Source organism: Scyliorhinus canicula, chromosome 20, assembly GCF_902713615.1.
Source record: "Scyliorhinus canicula chromosome 20, sScyCan1.1, whole genome shotgun sequence".
Classification (NCBI taxonomy): Eukaryota; Metazoa; Chordata; class Chondrichthyes; order Carcharhiniformes; family Scyliorhinidae; genus Scyliorhinus; species Scyliorhinus canicula.
In genome coordinates this window covers 12,013,430-12,037,924 of record NC_052165.1, presented here as the reverse complement: position 1 = coordinate 12,037,924, position 24,495 = coordinate 12,013,430, and the positions used below count along the sequence as shown (strand labels likewise).

Genomic DNA, 24,495 nt, shown 5'->3' with positions numbered 1-24,495 from the left:
ATCTCAGGATGGGCAATAAAGGTAGGCCTTGCCGTTTGACACCCATTACCTGAGAATGAACTAATAAAAAAATCCTCACCCAGAGAATTCCATTGTGCTACTAACAAATGTTAGAAACCTGTAATGAACTCAAATATTTATTTGGCAATGCAGATGGATGCTGCATATTGCCGAATAAAACAGCAGCTTTAGTGCAGGGATATGTTCAATTTGGAGAAATGCGAAGTTATGCACTTTGGTAGCAAAAACGAGAAGGCACGACTATATTTTGAATGGCCATAAATTAGGAGCGGGGAATGTGCAGCGAGACCTGGGTACCCTCTTACACCAGTCACTGAAGGTAAGCATGCAGAGACAGCAGATAGTAAAGAAGGCAAATGAAGAGGGCTGCACGGTGGTAGCACTGCAGTCTCACAGCGCCAAGGACCCTGGTTCGATCACGGCTCTGGGTCACTGTCCGCATGGAGTTTGCACATTCTCCCCGTGTTTGCGTGGGTTTCGCCCCCACAACCCAAAGATGTGCAGGGTAGGTGGATTGAACACGTTAAATTGCCCCTTAATTGGAAAAATGAATTGGGTACTCTAAATTTAGAAAAAAGAAGGAAAATGATATGTTGGCCTTCATAGCGAGAGGATTCAAGTACATGAGCAGGGATGTCATGCTGCAATTATCTCGGGCCTTGGTGAGGTGACACCTGGAGTACTGTGTGCAGTTTTGATCTCCTTATCTGAGGAAGGGTTTTCTTGCTCTAGAGGGAGTGCAGAGAAGGTTTACCAGACTGATTCCTGGGACAGCAGGACTGACGTATGAAGAAAGATTGAATCTGTTAGGATTGTATTCGCTGGAGTTCAGAAGAATGAGGGGAGATCTCATAGAGATGTATAAAATTCTAACAGGACGAGACAGGGTAGATGGAAGAAGGATGTTCCTGATGGTGATGTGTCCAGAACCAGGGGTCACAGTCTGAGGATGCGGGGTCGACCATTTAGAGGTGAGGAGAAATTTCTTCATCCAGAGAGTGGTCGGCCTGTGGAATTCGTTACCACAGGAAGTAGTTGAGGCCAAAAAATTGTATGTATTCAAGAAGCAGTTAGATATGGCACTTAAGGGGATCAAAGGATATGGGGGGAAAAGCAAGATTAAGCTTTTGAGTTAGGTGATCAGCCATGATCCCAGTGAATGGCGGAAGAGGCTCAAAGGACCTACCCCTGCTCCTATTCTTTTAGGTTTCTAATGGAATCCATTCCTGTAGGTTCAATTTATGGGTTACTTCACATCTGGCATTTTCGGACCTCTGAGCTGCTTTCATTTTTTTGTCATAAATAGTTTAGCTTAGGTACAAGTAGTATTAAAAATATCAATTGTTTCATATCCAGATGTCAGGGTTAGAAGATGACATTCCATATCGAATTTTTCCAGTCTGAATTTTGACATACCCCAATGATGGCAAGACTATCAGCATTTGCCACCATTTCACCCCTGAAATTGACAATTCCTGGAGCCCACATACCACCGTTAAACACAAAAATCCAGAAGTTGCTATCAATATTCTATGCTGCTCCAGAGCACTGTTGAGGTCCCCAAAAACCTTTATAGTCTGTAATCAAGTGGAAATCACTGAACTGATGAAAACTTACCCTTTTACAGCCAATAGCATGTCTGTAAAAATCCTTGAAAAAGCTACACCTCGTCAAATGCAGTGTAACTAAGTATTTAAGGGCATACTAAATTCACTGGCCCTGAAAGACTAATTTTATGTTTGTAGGATGTTAAATTTCTCCATTATGATAAAAAAAATACACATTTTAAAAATAATACATTTATTTTTTGAAATTGTTGATGATAATCCACCTTCTACCTTAATCATGTGCACTGTCCCAATCATCGACTTCACGCTTGATAAAATTTATTTGAAAGTGCAAGATAATCAGTGCATTTTACTTCCTGGTTTGCTGTCTGTGAGAAAGATTCAAAGTGAATAGCTGCTTACCTGTTTGGTGGTGTCACTATTGCCGGACACCTAATGTCAGGAGAGGGAAAATGCATGTCACGGAGATTGCTGGATTTTTGTGGGCAGCTTTCTAGGAGGTCAGCAGTGAGCACCATCACTTTGCTACTGACCATGAAATCTGGGCCAATGCTACTGAATTTCAAAAGTTGACTGTGGCTTGTTGCATTTTTCTGTTTTTGTCAAATCTTGAATAAAATTTTTGTTTCACTGTGTGAAATACTCATTTTTCTAATGGGGAGCGGTATTCACTTAACAGGAATGATATTCTTCATGGATTAAGAACAGTATGGGTAAGATAGATAAAAAGAAGTTCTGGATTTAAAACATCGAGTTAGTTGACAGAAATGCAACTACTGACTTTTGTGAATTTGGAATCAGATCATCAGAATGCACAAGACGGATCAGCATTTCACTAAATACAATATTTTTTGAGATCATCACACAGCAACGCAAGATTACCATCAGTCACAAATAAAGAGTAAATATTTGTTGCAATTGTACAAGAATCGAAAGACATTCAGAGAATGTGTAACTTAGGGACAAGCAGTAGTAAAAGAATCATAAATTACATAAATTAGTACAATTCTCTTTGGCATTCAAGATTTTGGAGAGAGGCAGCAGTGGGGTGGGGGATTATTCCCAGATACCTTCGGCACTATCGAGCCTGTGAGGTGGCGAAGATGTGGTCTTCAGCTGCTACGCTGGTTTAAGAACTTAAGAACTAGCAGCAGGAATAAGCGAATCAGCCCCTCTAGTCCACTGCCATTCAATATGATCATGGCTGATCTCCTCTCGGCCTCAACTCCACATTCCTACCCTTCCTCCTCAAACCTTCAATCCATTACTAATTAAAAATCTGTCTATCTCCTCCTTGAATTTACTCAAAGTCACAGCAGCCATTGCAATCTGGGGTAGTGAATTCCACATACTCACAACCCTTTTGAGAGAAGTAGAGAGCGATTCAGCAGACTTGATTAAAGTCTACTGAATGGCGCATTTACCAGGGTATTTCTCAGCGGCTATAGCACCAAGAAACATCCCGCTCTTCAACTGCACTTTACTGTATTTTATGGCCATGGGGAGGTTCTCTCCGCCGAGACCCCACTTAGAGGAATTTCCTGCTGGTGAGCGGTTCCTCACAGATTAGGACGCCCTTTTGGCCTGCAGCCCTGATCTTCTCCCCACCCCCAACCCGCCTCTGTGAATCCCACTGACCCCCTAATGTTAGGGATGTCCCAGAAATGCACCCACCCCCCTTAATCCCCTACCTCACGAGGCCAACTCCCACCCCGGGCCCGACCCCTGACAGTGCCAACCTGGCACCCTAGCAGTGCCAGGATGTCAGACTGGTAGTGCAGGGGTGCCCAGGTGCAGAGGGAGTGCCAGGGTGCCAATGCCCCCCCCCCTCCTCCCCCCTGCCGCTCCGCATCTCCATTTTAAATCTACTGCCCCTTATCTTAAAACTTTGTCAATACCTTTTATCATCTAATATCCCTTAATTAGATCTCCTCTCATTCTTCTAAACTCAAGGGAGTACAGACCAAAACTCTCAATATCTCTTCAGAAGACAAACCCCTCATCTCTGGAATCAATCCAGAGAACCTCGTCTGAAACGCCTCTAATGCAACTCCGTCACTTCTCAAATAAGGGGACCAAAGCGGTACACAGTACTCCAGGTGCGGTCTCACCAAATGCCTTGTACAGATGCAGCAATACTCTATTTTTATACTCTTTTTACTATTATTATCTTTTATCTTTTATACTATTTTTATACTCTATCCCTTCAGCTATAAAGGCCAAAATTCCATTTGCCTCCCTTATTACATGTTGTACCTGCTCACTAGTTTTCTGATGACATCCAGATCCCTCGGCACCAAAGCCACTAATGTTTCTCTCCATTTAGATAATAAGTTGCCGTTCCAATTTTCCGACCAAAATGGATGATCTCACACTGATCCACGTTAAAGCTCCATATGCCAAATTTCGGCTCACTCACCTAACCTATCCATATCTATATTTAGTCTGCACCTTCTTGGTTAAGGAGTTGGAGCTTGCATCAGGAACCACTGTCATTAAGCAGTCGATTTCCATTCAAATTCCTGCTTGTCCTCACTGACGGCGCTGCATGGTATTTTAGTGGTTAGTGCTTAACAACACCTCCTCTTCACACCGACACCGACCAGCAGATTAGGAATCTAGTCGCTGGAGAGAACTGAGCACGACCTAAAGCTGTATCATACTTTCCGATTAACATGCTGCAAGAGGTTTGAAGATGACTTTTAGAACACATCAGGAACCTTTGTGGAGTCTTTGTCAAGATTTTACCAACATTTTAATCTGAAAATTAATGAAATTTCACCCAAAAAGAGAGTGCGGTATTACTCTATCTTACTGGCCTGGAGAGAAAGGGAGCGATTGGACATCGACATATTGCTAAGGACCCCCTGGCCTGCCGGAGGGTTGGGAGGAGAACATGAGCAGGCAGGAGAGAGGACATAGAGGGACTAAGTAACCTCTTCCCCCTGTGGGTACAGGTCTTCTCCCCAACTAGGCTTCTAGTGTTCCTTCCAAGAACTGGTGCACCTTCTCAGTCGGTCCCCGAGTAATTCTGAAACCTCACATCAGTGGAAGTGGATGCGCGGAGTCCGCATACACTGTTCGATGAAAAATTGCATCCAATCAGCGCTTGAGGATTAACCCTGCAGCTTTCTAATGTAGCACCTGCAGGCAAGCTCAAATTATGGTGAACATTAATTAGGGCCCAAAGTTGCAAACTAAAACCAGACTTTCAGACAAGCGTGTCTTGTTAGCACAGAATCCATTTAGCATCTGTTTTTATTCTTTCATCAAAATAACCCCATATATCTTTAGATGATTGCCTCTGTGACGGCAGGATTTAATATCACCCACACGCTATATTTTAGGTATATCCATTGCTCAGTGTTATTGCGTATCAAAGTTTTCCTTTATGAAAAGTAACCTCCTTATATGATCCATTGTAAATTTGACAATAAAAAAAACTGCTGCAGAAAGAGGAATTCTAACTCCCTGAAACAAGAAAAACTTCCCCTCCCCATTTTTGCAGCATTGTCACGAGGAATTCAATTAATATTGAAAAGGAGCTTCACCAATGGCAACTTGTACAGACTATGGTACTGATCTAAACAGAACAATAACATGCCGGGATTTCTCCCAGATCCACACCAAGGGTGGCAATAAGGGCAATGACTGGCCTGAACCTCTCCCAACAAGGAAAAAGAACCAATTTGCCACGGATTTCCATTCAAAGCGTAGGATCTGGCCTCTTTCAAAAAGAGTGCAGACATGCAGATATCGAGTGAGGCCAGAAATGAGCTTGGCTGATTAAGTATTAAGTACGAACTTCGGCCAGGTCCCAGAGGCAGCTCACAGTTTGTGGAAACCGTACACCAGCACAAATCAGCATGTCTCTTGGATGAAGGGGATCAATATTGAAAATAAAAATCAATGGGAGAAAAATCAAAACTTTTAAAAATACAGACAAGTACCTTCTTCTAAAATCGGAGGATGCAGTACCTACTACGTTAACAGATTAATCTGCAATACCCCAAAAAGTAACAACGTTTTTTTTTAGGAGGTACAAAAACGATGCGGATTTATGAATTACAAGTCAGACAGGCAAATAGTAAATTATGCAATATTCATGAATGTCTGAATTCTAGATCTTACAGTCCTTCTTACTCGCGTCTGCAGGCCGTAGGTGGTCAGTCTCACAAGTGAAGAAGGTCTGATGATCTTGCGCAGAAAGATTCATGTCATAATATGTCAACGGCTCTCTTCCTGTTACCCATGTATACCTTCAAAAGAATAAAGCAGAGTAAAAGCGACCACTGAACAAACAACCTATTTATAGGCTAGAGCCAAGATGAGCAGAATAACGGCAATCAATACGTCCTTTAACTCCCAACTCTAAAGAACAGATGCTGCCGCGATTAATAATGTAAAAAGGTGATTATTAGAAAGTCTGTTGCATCCGAACCAAAGTTGCCAATTAACTACAGAATGTGAAGAAGATAAGCACTTGTCCCAAACATGAAAGCTCAGTTATTCTTCCTTCTCTTGAAGAATAGAAGCCTGAGTTTCTATAATACTGCACCAACAGAGGAAGAAAACCCACGGAGGAGGCAAATCCTAATTGCACAATACTTTCCTAGACCAAAGAAGTGTTTGTCCAGTCAGTGCTTCAGTCAGCATCGCACTTCTGGAGCATTTTTACAGGTACACGTTTAGCAAATAGATTCCACTGCAATATGAGATATGCTGACCAAAAAGTAAGGAACTCAGGAACATAGCTGAGCATTATAGCTGCCTCTTGTAATGCCGCATGTTACTAAGTTATTCGTGCAGCTTAAAGTTAACAATTAAATAATAAGATGAGAATCGTCCGCATATGCCATGGTACCAGGAACTGAATGCAAATTTACTCACCGATTATATTCGGCTCCTCGAAATAAATTTAGTGGGTTTCGCCATACCTTGCATTCTGTTAGGGCAAATAGAAAGCAATTACCAGTATGCGTTTATTGTCTATTGCTCTGGAGTGAATGAGCATATCACATTATTGTTACACTGCATGCCAGAAAGCCCATTTAGAGTTTCTTAACTGCACAATTCCCAATGGCGGCAAATATAACAACTTATATTTGTATAGCATCTTTAGCAAACTGTAACATCCCCAGGCGCTTCACTAGAGCATTGTAGAGCATGGCATGACACTGAGCCAAATAAGGATATATTATATAAGGCAATCAAAGCTTGGTCCAAGAGGTAGTTTTCAAGGAGTGACTTAATCGAGGAAAGCCAGGTGGAGAAGCAGCAGGCATCCCAGGGCTTGGGTCTTGGCAGAGTGAAGGCCCGGCCGTCATTAGAGGCGTATTTAAATTTGGCGATGTGCAGGAGGCCAGAATGTGAGGAATGTAGATATCGCAGATGGTTTTGGGGCTTTCAGAGATAGGGAGGGGCAAGGCCACGGAGGAATTTGAAAACGAGGATAAGAATTTTGAAATTTAGATGTTGCTTTGTTGTACTCTTTCACTGGATATGAGCATCGCTGACTAGGCCAGAGTGTATTGCCCATCTCTAAAATGCAGGCTTCAGTGCTATAAAGGGCCATTGGGTGGGAGGGTAAGTGGTACGGTGTGCATGGAGGTATGAGGGCCATGGAGGGCAATGGTATTGTGTGGGTGGGGTGTGGACCATTTGTAATTTTATTCCTTTTTTGATATCTTCGATGAAGTGTCAGAGCGCCAAAGAAAATAGTCCCCCCCACCTCTGCCCCACACTTGACAGCCTCTAAACTCTTTCCAGGGTTGTCAACCACAACTCCCGTTTTCACTCGCGCCCACCCACCTCGGCCCGAAAATTGGAACTCCTTTTTCCTGAGTTGGGTTTGCGGAGCTGGGAATTGTCCTAATTGTGTGCTCCCAACTCGGGAGTGAAGTCAGGCCTGTGTATTTAAATTTGATTGATTGACAGCTCTTTGCTCAAAGGCCTCTGGGCTGTGATTTAGTGCAGACCTTTCCTTATATTTTCACTTTGGTCTCAATAGAATCAATGTTAACTGGCAGACTCAATGCATTGGGCAGAGTTATCTCAACTCACACCACTTATGCCGACTGAAGATTGGTTCCTCTAAATGTCTTGCATACAAATCAGACAGTGTGATCATTACTATGACAAAGACATTATGAGCGGGATTCTCCTGTCCCCCAGCTGCATGTTTCTAGCCGGCGTGTCACTCGCTGGTTCTCTCTTCCCGCCGCTTGTCAATGGAGTTTCCTATTGAAACCACCCCAAGCTGCCGGAAAATCCACAGGCAGGAGTGCAATGCCAGTGGGAAATGAGAATCCTAATGCCGAAGACTTTCGGCCTACGTTTTTGAATGGATTTTACCTTTGTTTCCAAAGTAATTGGACATCACTAACTTGCCGTGTTTTACTGAATGTGCACAATCATCCTGTAAAATAAATCTGACTATTGATTTAACCCGAGTACAATGGTCCATCTGTGGCTGTACTGGCATTTGGAATAGACACCATTAAATATGGTGATCATCACACATGGGCTGGATTCTCCGATCGCCGATGCCGAAATCGCATTCGCCAATTGGTCGGAGAATCCATTTTTACGCTGGAATCGGGGACAGCACCATTTTTCCAATGACAGCACCATTTTCCTCTCACAAACGGCTTACTAGTCGGCGTGGGACACGTCCTCCCAACGGCGTGTCCTCCCAACATTCGGGGAACTCGCGTGGCGGCTGCAGACTGTGTCCAGCGCCGCCACAGTAGGGTGGGAGAGCCATTCCGCTGGCAGAGGGGGGAGGGGGGGGGGGGCTTCGGCGGGGGCTAGGGTGACTGGTTGGGGGTGGTGAGGGGGTTACAGGGAGGCAGTTTTTGGCAGGCCGGGTCCTCGCGCGGCTGGCGCCATGCTGTATGGCAGGTGGCCGCGCTGTGCGCATTAGTGTCCATGGCTATTCTGCGGCCGTATCCGCAGGTAAGCCAGGGCTTTACGCGGCGCGGCTGCTAGCCCCCCACCAGGCGGAGGATTGGTGCGGGGGTGGCGCTGACTTTCTGGTACGGCGCTGGTGGGGCGTGGGACAGGTCCGCCTCTAGTTTCAAGCTCCCATTGGTATTGGGTAAAACATCAAGGGTTTAATTTCAATGGAGAAGCTTCTAATTCTCTATTTTCCCCAGAAAATTACGTAAACACCATTTCCGCAATTTCTCGGAGGTATCACCCACTCTTCACATGAAATTCCAGCAAGTGAGTGGGAGATTCCAAATGGAAATTCAACCCTTTAGTCTAGTCTAATCATCTATGTTTCTCGGAACGTTTTTCTTCCAAATTCATGGTGCGTTGCTTTCTAGAACAATGTGGATAGCACATACCCTTTTCTGATCAATGTCAAATAACAGCCTCACTAACACCTTAAAGCGAAGATAACGCCATTTTTGAGGGGGTTCCTGAAATTGCCCTGTCCATTTCACTCTGCACAAAATGGAGATGAAACAATGGAACAATGGTTCACGCATGGGGAGAATGCACACGCATTTCCAACACCTCCCCATTTGAAAAGAGTGTGCAGACGGAGAAAGAGTGAGAAGAGAGGAACATTCGATTCTGATTCGGGAGCTGCAGCTACTGACTCTTTCTATGCTGAGCTGACCCACAGTTAGTTATTTGAGAAAACTGCCTTTTTACAATCTCAATCGCCTGCCTGATCATCAACACCTTCAAGGATAATCTCTTAACAATTGTAGCACAGAAAATTTAATTTACTGTTATGTACTTGCACATTCACTGTGTTTCAGATAACATGCATCCCTGCAATATGGTCAATATCTAAGTTCTAACAATACTATTGTGCAAAACATTTGAATTTAAAACTCTCAATTGCTTAAAATTCTGTAAATCTGCACTTATCTTCCTTAATAGAGCATGAACACTAACAAATCCTTCAGCTCCCTATTGGGAATGCCCTCCTCTGAAGGCCTGATGACCTCTGGAACTTCCACCCCAGAGTGGAATAGTTCTGCAGCTAGTATCTTCAGTAACTGAGCCTCACAGTTCACTTACTATTTAATACAAGCACACAAGGCACAGCTATGTAGAATCTTCATCCAAAGCACTTAAACGTTGGAACTCGTTTCCAAATCTTTCCTGCATTCCAGTTGCAAACAAATCTGGATTTAAAAGATTATAGCTGATCTATATAAGTAGCAGACAAAGCTCAGCCCCACCCCCCCCCCACCCCCCCCCACCCAAAACTCCTGGATCATTCTAACAAAGCACCCTGGATCAGGACATTCTCGCTGACCTCACTCCCGTCAGTGCTACAAAAACCAATTGACTGTTGAATTAATTCTGTAGAAAGCATGGAATCATAGAATCCCTTTGCAGTGGAACAATAAGCTAGTTTTCATAATCCCAAATTAAACTGAAAGGGTCTGCTCTTGTTGTGACTCAGCAGAGAGGTCCCAAAAGCTAAATGTTAGAGCATTGTTTGTGAAGCACATCAGGCAAAATTACATTTCCAAGAGGAATCTGCAACAGCTGCAGCAACTGTCTAGAAATATGAACTTTTCATTAAACAGTATTGGCCTGTGAAAGATAACTATATTTAAATCAATAAAGCAAGTTTATCCTGCAAAGTAAATAATATATCAGATACACCATTAACGTTGACAGGGCGTCTACATAACTTTTCTTTTTCACAATCCTCCTGTGACAAAACAGCCATTTTGCAGATTTCTCAAAATAGTTTGGTAGGGAGACTGCTGTGTTATCTTACTTGCTAAATCGAGCCAAAGTATAAACTTCCTGGTGCTAATTTCAAATATATTAAACATAGGAAGACATTTGTACAGCAGTAATATCACTGGACGGGTAATCCAAGGACCCACATCAGTGCTATAGGGATGTGGGTTAAAAATCCACCAAGGCAGCTCGTAGATCATAGAATTTACATGATGTGGAGATGCCGGCGTTGGACTGGGGTGAGCACAGTAAGAAGTCTTACAACACCAGGTTAAAGTCCAACAGGTTTGTTTCAAACACTAGCTTTCGGAGCACTGCTCCTTCCTCAAGTGGGAAGGAGCAGTGCTCCGAAAGCTAGTGTTTGAAACAAACCTATTGGACTTTAACCTGGTGTTGTAAGACTTCTTACTATGGAATTTACAGTGCAGGAGGCCATTCAGCCCATTGAGTCTGCACCGATCCTTGGAAAGAGCACCCGACTTAAACCCACACCTCCACCCTATCCCCGTAACCCAGTAACCCCACCGAGCCTTTTTTTTGGGACACTAAGGGCAATGTAGCATGGCCAATCCACCTAACATGCACACCTTTGGATTGTGGGAGGAAACCGGGGCACCCGGAGGAAACCCACGCAGACACGAAGAGAACGTGCAGACTCAGCACAGACAGTGACCCAAAGCCGGGAATTGAACCTGGGACCCTGAAGCTGTGAAGTGACAGTGGTAACCACTGTGCTACCGTGCCGCCCGCTGGCAGAACTGAAAGCTAGCCTCAGTAATAGTAACCATGAAACTACTGATTGTCATAAAAAGCCGCCCGGTTCACTGTTGCCCTTCCAGGAAGGAAGGACATCTGCAATTCTTCCCCAGTCTGGCCTACAAGTGAATGCAGACCCACAGCAATGTGCCCTCTGAAATGGTGGGGCTTTTGGAGGTGGGCGACAAATGCTGGCCTTGCCAACAGCACCCAAATCCCATGAAGGAATGAAAACAAAAACAATATCCTGTAGATAATACTCCAAAGGGCAAATTCTCCTCCAGTATTTGTTCACTCAATGACTTTCAGGTCAGAGAAACAGGACATAACCCAAAAGCTGTGATCTGTACACTCCTAAATTGTATTCATATCTGGACAGGATTTAAAGGCAAAGACTTCCATTACTGGGGTCCACACTGCTATTCTTCCCTGCTGGCCAAGCTTTTAAAAAACAATAAGGGCAGGGAGCTGAAGGATTTGTTAGTGTTCATGCTCTATTAAGGAAGACAAGTGCAGATTTACAGAATTTTAAGCAATTGAGAGTTTTAAATTCAAATGTTTTACACAATAGTATTGTTAGAACTTAGATATTGACCATATTGCAGAAAAAAAGTTATTGGTGAAATTGCAATTATATTCTCCACCACTCCATAAAAGACATCACACCATGGCCACTGTTACCACTGCTGAAAGCCGGTAAGACTTTGGCCTAAAAATTATACCGAGATATTACGTTAAGCATTTAATGCATTCACAGTAAATTATTTCATTATCTATTTTAACCGAGACATGACCCATTAAAATAATCAAATTATGGTCCAAACTTTTAGGATCCGAAGAGTCGGCGGGAAACTCATCCCATCAACGTCAACAGCCCGCTGCCATTTTATGCTCCAATAGGTGTTAATTGGCATAAGGTGAGACTGCCACCCCTCATTCAGGAAGCAGCCCCATCGTGGAGTGATGCCAGCCAATCAATCAACACCTGCCTGGCAGTAAGTCACGGGGACTGGAGAAAAAGGTAAGTGTCGGGGGTCGATCGCGGTCTCTGGTGATAGGCCACTCTGGGGTGGAAGTTCCAGAGGTCATCAGGCCTTCAGGGGAGGGCATTCCCAGTCAGAAGGGAGCTTCTGTTGGAGGCCCCTTCCCCACCTTCCCGCTCGAGATCGAACTTCCTTTATTTCCAGGTACTCCTCCTGAGCTTTCGTCTGCCGGCCAGCCTACAAATTGAGCCTGAGTGGCAAATGGCCCTTCAGTGGCCGTTAATTGGCACATAAGCTTCTGGCCTATGTTTTTGTTAACATGACGATCTGAGGAATTTGATGTGAATGTGTGTAGCTTCCACAGATGATATTCCACAGTAATTACAAACTTTTACAGTACAGGAATGAAGCAATGAGATTCCCATTCACTTCATCACTATCCTACTCTGTTCCCATAGCTCCTTGTCCATTCAGGAATCAACCCTTCAGTGAACCTTTCAGATTTTTACAATATAGATCTGCTGCATACATCCACAATTGGCCCTCATAGTTCAGCAATGTCAATTTGCCACCCGTGGCACTAGGATTCAATGTCTTTCATTAATTCGACCACACTTAGGACGGTATTCTCTCCCCCCCACAGGTCGGGTGGGAGAATCGCCGGGGCACCGCCCCACGCCGCTCCGACCCCCACATGCGATTGTCAGCCCCCCCCCTCCCGAAACCAGCACCGCGCGAATCGTGCCGGGCCGCTTGGAGAATCAGCACAAACGGCGAGCGGCGATTCTCCGGCCCGGATGGGCCGAGCGGCCGCTCCGACACGACAGGGTCCCGCCGGCGCTATCCACCCCTGGAATCTGTGGGAACGCTCAGGGTGGGGGTGGGGGGGAAAGAGAGAGGCAGAATAGGACGTGCCCGGGCACTGTTCGTGCCGCAGTGAAACATGACAGCGTTCACCACGGCGTGGGCACCTGGTCCGCGGAGCGGAGAATTGCCCCCTAGGTTTCTCAAACTCGGAGCACGGTGGCTCAGTGGTCAGCACTGCTGCCTCACGGTAGCATGGTGGGCAACACAGTGGCATAGGTGAGCAGCACAGTAGCATAGTGGTTAGCACAGTTGCTTCACAGCTCCAGGATCCCAGGTTCGATTCCCGGCTGGGTCACTGTGCGGTGTCTGCACCTTCTCTCCGTGTCTGCGTGGGTTTCCTCCGGGTGCTCCGGTTTCCTCCCACAGTCCAAAGATATGCAGGTTAGGTGGATTGGCCATGCTAAATTGCTCCTTAGTGTCCAAAGGTTGGGTGGGTTTATGGGCATAGGGCGAGAGATTGGGCCTAGGTGTTGTGCTCTTTCAAAGGGTCAGAGCACTCGATGGGCCGAATGGCCTCCTTCTGCACTGTAGGGGTTCTATGAAACTGTGAGAAGGTGAGAATGTTCAAATGCTACAAAGGTTCGGACTAAGTATTCAAGGTTAAATGCCACTTACCATTTTCACATGGTCAGCATCATTTAATTTAACTTACATTCTACCTACCTCCACAGAGCATATTATTTAACATATACCCATAATTCTATGAGTATTTACCATGTTTAATATCAGCTTAACACACTGAAGGGTATTTATGATTCACTTGGTTGCCTATTAATTCTCTGTGAACATTACTTCTTCCCCAACCCATCACTCAACGGCTTATAGTTCTATACTGCTTCCCCACACATAGGGAGCTATCTTTTACAGGATGGTGAACAAATAGAGATCCCGAAGCAAAAGGAAAAGATAGGGAAATAGTTTTGGAGGAGGAAGCAATAGTGAACGCGAAGAAAATGATGTTAAGGAGACTTATAAAAGCAGGGAGGAGGAGGGGGGTGATGCTGAGGAAGGAAGCTCTGGGGAAGAAATGCTTGAAAAAGAAGCCTTGATTGGTGGAGTAGATGGCGATTCGCGTTCAAACTTTACGTCTTTGGCCTCAAGTATGGTACCCTGCATTAGGAATAGCCAATGGGTCTTTTACTGGAGAAAAAAAAACATCTTAGGGCACACAAAGTGCCCACAGCATTTTAAAATTAAACAAGGAACGATCTCAAAGAATGGTCATGCTGTGTGGTTACCTGATACACTTTGCCTGTTGGAATCTGTATCTCCATTGTTGGAGGTGGAGTTGCTGGGGGCAGTGCTGTCCACCCCACCAAGCAATGGCCTTAAGTGGCTGACTGAAACTTGTTCAATAAATGATGTTCCATACTTTCGAAAATACCACCATTCAAATATCTGTACAACAAAGAAAATTCAAATCGTCAATTAAACCTGGGAATCTGACACAACCTTTAAGACTGCTTTTGTGGTGGATACCACCTGCCCCAAGTGTAAAACAATTGTTTAGCACTGAAAAGTCATGCACCAAGTAAATTCATTGTGACATTTATTATACATTTATTCAAAGATAAATAGGGAGCAGTTCCACTTATTCTCTGTTGACCGTTCATGAGGATGAGTATACGTGCAGACATAGGAGCTGGAATAGGCCATTCAGCCCCTCAAGTCTTTCATTCAATGAGATCATGGCTGATCTGTGACCTCACTCCAGATACCTGCCTTTGGCTCATATCCCTTAATATCTTTGTTCAACAAAAATCTATCTATCTCAGATTTAAAATTAACAACTGATCTTGCTTCAACTGCTGGTTGCGGGAGAGAGTTCCAAACCTCTACCACCCTTTGAGTGAAGAAGTTCTTCCTAATATCTCTCCTGATCAGTCTAGCCCTGATTTTTAGACTATGCCCCCCCCCCCCCCCCTGCACTCAGTCAATTGAAAGTAGTACAAAGTTTCTGGCACCAGAGAGAGTAGGGTCCATCAACGTGAAATATTAATATTAAAAAATATTACACATTCTCATATCGTATTTACAGTGAATGTGACATGGGCGTCACCGGCTGCGCCAGCAATTATTGCCCATCCCCAATTGCACTTGAGGGGGCAGTTAAGAGTCAACCACATTGCTGTGGATCTAGAGTCACATGTAGGTCGGACCAGGTAAGGACCAGATTTCCACCGCCTCCCTCTAAAGCCCCACAGATCCACAAGCATTTCCTGAAATGCACGCATGCTATTTGTCCGTCACTGCCACTCACCCATGACCTCCGTCACTGCCACTCACCCTGGTATCCATCACTGCCACTCCCTCCCCCCCGGTCACTGCCACTCACCCTGGTATCCATCACTGCCACTCCCCCCCGGTCCCCCCCCTCTGTCACTGCCACTCACCCTGGTATCCATCACTGCCACCCCCCGGTCACTGCCACACCCCCCAGCCTCCGTCACTGCCACACCACTCTCCCGGCCTCCGTCACTGCCACTCACCCGGCCTCCAACGCTGCCACTCCCCCCGGCCTCCAACACTGCCACTCCCTCCGGCCTCCGTCACTGCCACTCCCCCCCCCGGCCTCCGTCACTGCCACTCACTCCGGTATCCATCACTGCCCCTGCCCGCTGACCTCCGACACTGCCATACTCCCCCGGCCTCTGTCACTGTCACTGACTCCGGTATCCATCACTGCCCCTGCCCGCTGACCTCTAACACTGCCATACCCCCCCGGCCTCCGTCACGGTCACTCTCCCCGGTCACTGCCACACACACACACACACACCCCCCCCCCCCCCCCCCCCCCCCCCCCTCCGTCACTGTCACACCACTCTCCCGGCCTCCGTCACTGCCACTCCCCATCCGGTCACTGCCACCCCCCCCCCCGGACTCCGTCACTGCCACCTTCCCCTGACCTCCGTCACTGCCACTCCCCTCCCAGCCTCTGTCACTGCCACTCCCCCCGGTCACTGCCACACTACTCTCCCGGCCTACTTCACTGCCACTCCCCCCGGTCACTGCCACACTCCCCTGGCCTCCGTCACGGCCACCTCCCCCTGACCTCCATCACTGCCACTCCCCTCCCGGCTTCCGTCACTGCCACTCTCCCCCGGCCTCCGTCACCCTCACCTACTCTGCTCTAGATGATGATGAGGAGGGGTTTTGGAGGACAGCATGGGACAGGGGCTAGATGGGGAAGAGAACATGGATGGCATGGAAGGATGGGGGGGGCATTGTTATGGGGAAGGGAATGACATGGGAGGGAGTTAGGGGCCAATAAAGGAGGTGGGATGGAATGGGACAGAGATAGTGATGCGGCATGGAAGGCAGAAATCACGACATCTTGGGAGGTGTGGAAGGGGGATGGGATAGAAAAGTGGATGGTATGGGAGATGGGAGGGAGATGAATTGGGAGGGATGAAAGAAATGGGATGGGTATGGCTTGAGAGATATAGCATGGGAAAGATATTTAAAGAAACTAATTTCACGCCAATGTTTTGCTGGTCTCTGCTGGTATATACTTAGTAAGAAGTCTTACAAGACCGGGTTAAAGTCCAACAGGTTTGTTTCAAACACTAGCTTTCGGAGCACTGCTCCTTCCTCAGGTGAATGGAGAGGTATGTTCCAGAAACATAGACAAAGTCAAAGATGCCAGACAGTGTTTTGAATGCGAGCATTTGCAGGTAATTAAGTCTTTTCACATCCAGAGAGAGGGGTAATCCCAGGTTAAAGAGGTGTGAATTGTCTCAAACCAGGACAGTTGGTAGGACTTCGCAAGCCCAGGCCAGATGGTGGGGGGTGAATGTAATGCAAAATGAATCCAAGGTCCCGGTTGAGGCCGTACTCAGGTGTGCGGAACTTGGCTGTAAGTTTCTGATCGGCGATTTTGCGTTGTCGCACGTCCTGGAGGCCGCCTTGGAGAACGCTTACCCGGAGATCAGAGGCTGAATGCCCTTGACTGCTGAAGTGTTCCCCGACTGGAAGGGAACATTCCTGCCTGGCGATTGTCGCGCGATGTCCGTTCATCCGTTGTCGCAGCGTCTGCATGGTCTTGCCAATTTACCACGCTTTGGGACATCCTTTCCTGCAACGTATGAGGTAGACGACGTTGGTCGAGTTGCAAGAGTATATACCGCGTACCTGGTGGGTGGTGTTCTTGCGTGTAATGGTGGTACCCATGTCGATGATCTGGCACGTCTTGCAGAGATTGCCATGGCAGGGTTGTGTGGTGTCGTGGTCGCTGTTCTGAAGGCTGGATAGTTTGTTGCAAACAATGGTTTGTTTGAGGTTGTGCGATTGTTTGAAGGCAAGTAGTGGGGGTGTGGGGATGACATTGGCAAGATTTTCATCTTCATCGATGATGTGTTGAAGGCTATGCCCCCTAATAATTGACCCCGCTACCCTGGGAAAAAGCCGCTGACTATCCACTCTGTCTATGCCCCTCATAATTTTGTAGACCTCTATCAGGTCGCCCCTCAACCTCCGTTGTTCCAGTGAGAACAAACCGAGTAAGTGGGATGAGAGCACGTAGGGTGCTCTGAAGGTCTGGATCCAAGGTCTTGATCAGCCTGTTGAGTTGGCAGGTGTGTTCCTTGGTCGGATCCGCGGGTAACTGGTTGTTGAGTTGTCGGTACACTTCTTTGCAGTAGTCCGTTCTGTTCAGTATGACGTTGGCCCCTCCTTTGTCTGCTGGTTTGATGACGATGTTGCGGTTTGTCTTGAGAGCACGGATGGCGTTGCGTTGTGCTTGGGTGACGTTAAGGGCTGTCTTGTGAATGCGACTGATGAATCTGGCATTGACGCAACTCCTTGAGCATACATGTCGAGTCTGGGGCACCAGAAGGGCCACTGCATAATGAATGGGCTTCCGAGCACAGTATCTGGCGCGGGATCCTGCTACCCTGGTCGGCGGGACATTCCACCCATTATTTTGGTTAAAGCAATGTCAATCACTGGGAAACCACCACCCTAACCTGCACCGAGGTGTCGAGGATCAGTCAGATAGAGCTACAAAATTCAAAACTGCTTCGCTCCAGGTCAGAGATATTGGCAATTTTTTTGTTGCCTTTCTGCAGATGGTACTGTTTACAACTTCTCTCAGCCCACATCATTGTCCTTTAAGAATTATTAGGATATGGTCAGCCTTAATTTACCAGGAGTGAGCTCACCCAATATATATTCCTCAACAAACTCCACTACAGCAGGTTATCTCGTCACTGATTTCATTGATGTCTGTGCATCCTACCTGTGCACAAAGTGACACCTACATTACATCAGAGACTAAGGGCTAGATTCTCCGCTCCCCCCAGCCGTGTATATCTCGGCGACGGCGACGTTCGCTGGCGGTGGGATTCTATACCCCCACCGCTTGTCAATGGGATCTCCCATTGAACTCAGCCATGCCACCAGGAAACCCGCGGGCAGGGGTGCACTGCCGGCGGTAAAAGCAAATCACAACGGCTAGAGAATTCCGGCCTCGATTTCAAACCAGCGCAATTAGCTACGGAGTGTTTTGGGAAATCAACTCACACACAGTCAGATTCACTCACACTCGCTCAGACTCACACTTGCTCTCACATTCACACTCGCACACTAAGATTCACACTCACACACACTCAGATTCACTCACACTGACTCAGATTCAAACTCACACAGTGAGATTCAAAAGATGCCAAAAATGCAAGTTTGCTCTGACCTACTGGTGGAAGAACAGTCAAAACGATAATTTTAATACTCCATCAAATAAAAATGTTATTGAAAAGCTTTTTTTTCCCTTTTTCATCTTTCACTAAATCAGCTTTCTTAACATCCTTGAGGAATGTGCGCTGATATAAGGGTAATCAACAGAGGGGTAGAACTTAAATAGGGGATCTCTCAGTGCAACCTCAGCAGAAACCCTGGAGGGACAGTGTCAATGGTGGCTCATGCTGCTCCCCAGCGATTTCTACCCAAGCTATAGCAGATAATTGGGAGAACGGCAATAAAAATTCTACCCCTAGATTTACCATTGAGTTTTAAACACCTGATAAATCACGAAAGTATTGTTTAAAAACGTTCAAGCTGTACCATCTTGGTGAAAATATGTTCAATAAATCTCTTTTCAGTTTGTGAAAGTGTGCGCAGACAGGTGAGTGAAATGTGAGGGTGAGAATTTTGCTGCCATGCCACGTGTTGAATACACCCAATAGTAAACCCCAAGCTTCTACCCCACATAAACGATTCATGGTGTTAACAAAGAGGAGGGGCTGTTTACATTGTGACCACGTTAATGGATTTCAGAACACAATGTGATGCTGTAATAAAACAGACATTTTAAAATCACTTGGATAGGTATTTATATTGAAACGGTTTATGTGCAATTTCCTGACAGATCCTGCAATTATCAAAGGTCACCCAGCAGGGTGGTAAGTGTTGAATCACTTAAAGGAAAGAACTCTCAGCATCACTGATGTGACATACAGAGCTGAGGAGAACACAAGTAATGAAGCCTGTCAGATGGCACTGTATTATCTTTGATCCATCACCTATGGGTATGACATCTTTATCTCATTAGTGATGAATGTAACATACTCCACTTCCTGTGCATTACTGCCTTGCCAGCCCACTTTATCAGCCCAGGAATGTACAGTGAGCTTAACCAACCAGCTGTCCCAACAAATGTCTTTTAGTTCAAAAATATTAAACAAAACAAAAACAAACCCTTTGCGCAAACTTGATGCTTGCTCACCCCACGCTAAGTGCAGTGAGATCCAACCTTAGTGAAGAGGTGGCTGATCATAGATCATAGAATTCACAGTGCAGAAGGAGGCCATTCGGCCCATCGAATCCACATTGGCCCTTGAATGAGCACCCTCCTTAAGCCCACACCTCCACCCTCTCCCTGTAATCCAGCAACCCCACCTAACCTTCGGACACTACGGGCAATTTAGCATGGCCAATCCACCTAACCTGCACATCTTTGGGTTGTGGGAGGAAACCGGAGCACCCGGAGGAAACCTACGCAGACACGGGGAGAACGTGAAGATTCCGCAGATACAGTGGCCCAAGCTGAAAATCGAACCCGGGTCCCTGGCGCTGTGAAGCAACAGTGCTAACCACTGTGCTACCATGACGCCACCAAATCATTCTCCAAAATAACGGCAAGGTTCTTAACTCCAAAAGGCTGAAGTTATCTTTGCACAGGCCGATTCCAAATTAATAGATAAAACAAGCACAGAAATGCCACAGCTTCACATTCCAGCTGAAATCCTACAACAGATCCAAACAGGATTTCACAAGTGAGTCAGGCAGACCAATAAAACAACGTCAATGAGAACTCAAAAGGAAAAACTTGCAGATGCTGGAAATATGCTAAATAACAGAAAATGCCGCAAATATTCAACAAGTCTGGCAGCATCTGTGGCGGGAGAAAGAGTTAATGTTTCGAGTAAAGTATGACTAGTTAAGAACTCTTTTCCTTCTGAATTGGAATCACATATGACTTGATTTGATTTATTATTGTCAGATGTAGTGGTATACAGTGAAAAGTATTGTTGAGACATTGGGTGGAGTTTTGAGATTTTTTTGGCAAGTGTCCTTATGGGCAGGAAGGCAGCATGATGGCGCAGTGGTTAGTGCTGCTGCCTCACGGCGCTGAGTCCCAGGTTCCATCCCGGCTCTGGGTCACTGTCCGTGTGGAATTTGCACATTCTCCCCGTGTTTGCATGAGTTTTGCCCCCACAACCCAAAGTTGTGCCTGGTAGGTGAATTTGCCACGCTTAGTTGCCCCTTAATTGGAAAAAATAAATTGGGTACTCTAAATTTATTTTTAAAAATGATGTGCAGAAAAGCGGAACATAAGGGCATCAGGGGGCTATGGGGAGAAGGCAGGAGAATGGGGATGAGAAAAATACCAGCCATGATTGAATGGCGGAGCAGATTCGATGGGCTGAGTGGCCTAATTCTGCTCCTATGTCTTATGGTCTTACAGCCCTCCGGCGGCACTGCCGGGTTTTCTCGCCGTATTTTAAAATACTTAACCAAAAGAAAAGTGAAGTGAAGGGGCGAGTCCCACAACGTCTTGCTGGGTCTGCTCCGTCTGCAAGATGTAAAAAAAAATAGAAATGAAAACACCCACCCCACTATCGAAGCCCACCCGGAATACCCCATCCGTCACTAGCATTGCCTCCTTGGCAATTCCCGGGCAGCGACCCTTCCCCACGAGGGGTGCTGTAATCAACTGTGCGCCTCCAATGGGATCTGCTCACCGGGTGCTAGTATGAATGGACAGGTTAACGTGGGGGGAGGGGGGTTGGGGCTATCAGGCATGAATGTCTGATAATGACATATAAATGTCTGCAAATGGGTATCCCATTGCGTCACTGGCAGTGGGCGGGGTCAATCCAACAGGGAAATCATGCCGGAGTAAAATCCGTTTTGGGGCTAGTCTCCCTCCAGTAAACGAATAGTAAAGGGATTAAGGGTAATGGTGAGCGGGCGAGTAAGTGGAGCTGAGTCCACAAAAAGATCAGCCATGATCTTATTGAATGCCGGAGCAGGCTCGAGGGGCTAGATGGCCTACTCCTGCTCCTAGAGTTTATGTTCCTCCGCATTTCTGTCCCCCAAGAATGGAAGCGAAAAATCCCCCCCCCCCCAACTCTGCTTTCATCTCCAAGGACGCCACCAGACTTGCTGGGTATTTCCAGCACTTACTGCTTCATTGACAATTTAAATAAGAGTGGAGCAGTTAAATGCACCACAAACACAACACTTCTACCTCCTGACCATAAATACTGCTCTTTCATTGCATGACTATGACAAGCTAGGGAACGGCCAGCACAAGCAAACCATCACACCAGCAGCGAACAATGCCACAGCAGTGGAGAAGAAGACAATAAAGCCAATGCTAAATTCCAGAAATGTCAATAAGACAAGTGTTCGAACTGAGTGAGCAATTAGGACAAATGAATAATGAATAAGCAGGCGACTGTACTATCTTCAGAATGGCATCAAAAACGTTGAATTTGCTAATTACAGCAAGACTGGACTTGTGCAACAAAATAAGCATATGTGCCAGGTAATCATGCTCATAAACCCTGAGATTGGTAGATGTGAACAATAATGTTTAACACAACTTCACTCAACTCAGCTTCAGTATGGATAAAAGGCTTCAAAACCCATTAAAGGCTGACCTCAATTTGTGTCGGAACAGACAATGTGATCTCAGATAAACTGCTGCACTGTTTGGAGATGCATCAAAATATTACACCACGTTTCAATAAGCTCAGGGTGAAGTGCTTTGAAATCAGCAGCAGACATGTGAAGGAGTACAAAAAGTGTGACAGTGTGCTGGTAAACACAGTATGCTAAAAATTCTTCTGTAAACTACACCAAACAAAATGAGTGCTGTCCACTGCTGTACCTGCGCCCCTTCTAATGATTCAACATCCTAAAGATATTCAGTCGCTTGAAAATGGGAGAAGGATCCAACAGGTGGTGCAAACAAAAGCACATAAAACTCAACTGTTCAGCTGCAGTTCAGCTTATCCTGCCCATCTGAGTCAGAAGATTGTCAGTTCAAGTCCCACTCCAGAGACTCGAGTTCAGAAATACAGGCCGACAATCCGGTGCAGTACTGAGGGAGTGCTGCACTGTTGGAACAAAACTCAGTCTGCTCTCTCGGGTAAAAGATCCTATGACGTGGTTTTGAAGAAAGGCTGGGGAGCTATCCGTGTTCTCCTGGCCGATTTCTATCCCTCAATCAAAGACACTGAAGTGGCTGATACAATCAGCAATACATTATTGTTTTGTTGGGGCTTGCTGTGTGCAAACCTGCTGCTGCAATTTCTACATTGCAACGGTGTGATGTTTCCACCATTACTACACCAAAAGTATTTTCATTGGCTGTACGGCATTTTGAGATGTCCCGAGTCATGACTGGCATTATGTAATTGAAAAAGAAAGCAGACCTCTCCTGGACTTAGAACATAGAACATAGAACGATACAGCGCAGTACAGGCCCTTCGGCCCTCGATGTTGCACCGACATGGAAAAAAAAAACTAAAGGCCATCTAACCTACACTATGCCCTTATCATCCATATGCTTATCCAATAAACTTTTAAATGCCCTCAATGTTGGCGAGTTCACCACTGTTGCAGGTAGGGCATTCCACGGCCTCACCACTCTTTGCGTAAAAAACCCACCTCTGACCTCTGTCCTATATCTATTACCCCTCAATTTAAGGCTATGTCCCCTCGTGCTAGCCACCTCCATCCGCGGGAGAAGGCTCTCGCTGTCCACCCTATCTAACCCTCTGATCATTTTGTATGCCTCTATTAAGTCACCTCTTAACCTTCTTCTCTCTAACGAAAACAACCTCAAGTCCATCAGCCTTTCCTCATAAGATTTTCCCTCCATACCAGGCAACATCCTGGTAAATCTCCTCTGCACCCGTTCCAAGGCTTCCACGTCCTTCCTATAATGAGGCGACCAGAACTGTACGCAATACTCCAAATGCGGCCGTACTAGAGTTTTGTACAACTGCAACATGACCTCATGGCTCCGGAACTCAATCCCTCTACCAATAAAGGCCAACACACCATAGGCCTTCTTCACAACCCTATCAACCTGGGTGGCAACTTTCAGGGATCTATGCACATGGACACCGAGATCCCTCTGCTCATCCACACTACCAAGAATTTTACCATTAGCCAAATATTCCGCATTCCTGTTATTCTTTCCAAAGTGAATCACCTCACACTTCTCCACATTAAACTCCATTTGCCACCTCTCAGCCCAGCTCTGCAGCTTATCTATGTCACTCTGTAACCTGCAACATCCTTCCACACTGTCTACAACTCCACCGACTTTAGTGTCGTCTGCAAATTTACTCACCCATCCTTCTGCGCCCTCCTCTAGGTCATTTATAAAAATGACAAACAGCAACGGCCCCAGAACAGATCCTTGTGGTACGCCACTCGTAACTGAACTCCATTCTGAACATTTCCCATCAACTACCACTCTCTGTCTTCTTTCAACTAGCCAATTTCTGATCCACATCTCTAAATCACCCTCAATCCCCAGCCTCCGTATTTTCTGCAATAGCCGACCGTGGGGCACCTTATCAAACGCTTTACTGAAATCCATATACACCACATCAACTGCTCTACCCTCGTCTACCTGTTCAGTCACCTTCTCAAAGAACTCGATAAGGTTTGTGAGGCATGACCTACCCTTCACAAAACCATGCTGACTATCCCTAATCATATTATTCCTATCTAGATGATTATAAATCGTATCTTTTATAATCCTCTCCAAGACCTTACCCACCACAGACGTTAGGCTCACCGGCCTATAGTTACCGGGGTTATCTCTACTCCCCTTCTTGAACAAGTCAAGAAGCAGTTCCAATAACCCATTTAGAAACGTTTCAGCAGTGGATATTCCTTGGGTAGAATTTTCCACTCTGGAGACCAAGTCCAGTGGTAGGCAGGAACGTCAGTGTGGTTCCTGCTGGGTGGCCACTCATGGGGTCAAAGGTCCTGATGCCATTTTTAAAAGACACCCAGAAAGGCATTCACTCATCGCAGGCATTACTCCTCCAGACTCC

At 46.0% G+C, this 24,495-nt stretch overlaps 1 protein-coding gene across 9 annotated transcripts in view; it reads right to left on the bottom strand.

Annotated features, from left to right (window-relative positions):
* Positions 1-24,495, bottom strand: part of LOC119954680 (suppressor of tumorigenicity 7 protein homolog) — a 207,832-nt gene that overhangs the window by 55,940 nt on the left and 127,397 nt on the right. For 5 of the 9 annotated variants that reach the window (XM_038780137.1, XM_038780139.1, XM_038780145.1 and 2 more), the window contains exons 3-5: positions 14,155-14,314; positions 6,480-6,534; positions 5,721-5,848 (exon numbers count right to left, since the gene is read on the bottom strand). In XM_038780137.1, the coding sequence (XP_038636065.1) occupies positions 5,721-5,848; positions 6,480-6,534; positions 14,155-14,314 (343 nt within the window). The remainder of the gene's footprint in view (positions 1-5,720; positions 5,849-6,479; positions 6,535-14,154; positions 14,315-24,495) is intronic. The other 4 variants (XM_038780146.1, XM_038780138.1, XM_038780142.1 and 1 more) reach the window with 1 other exon arrangement.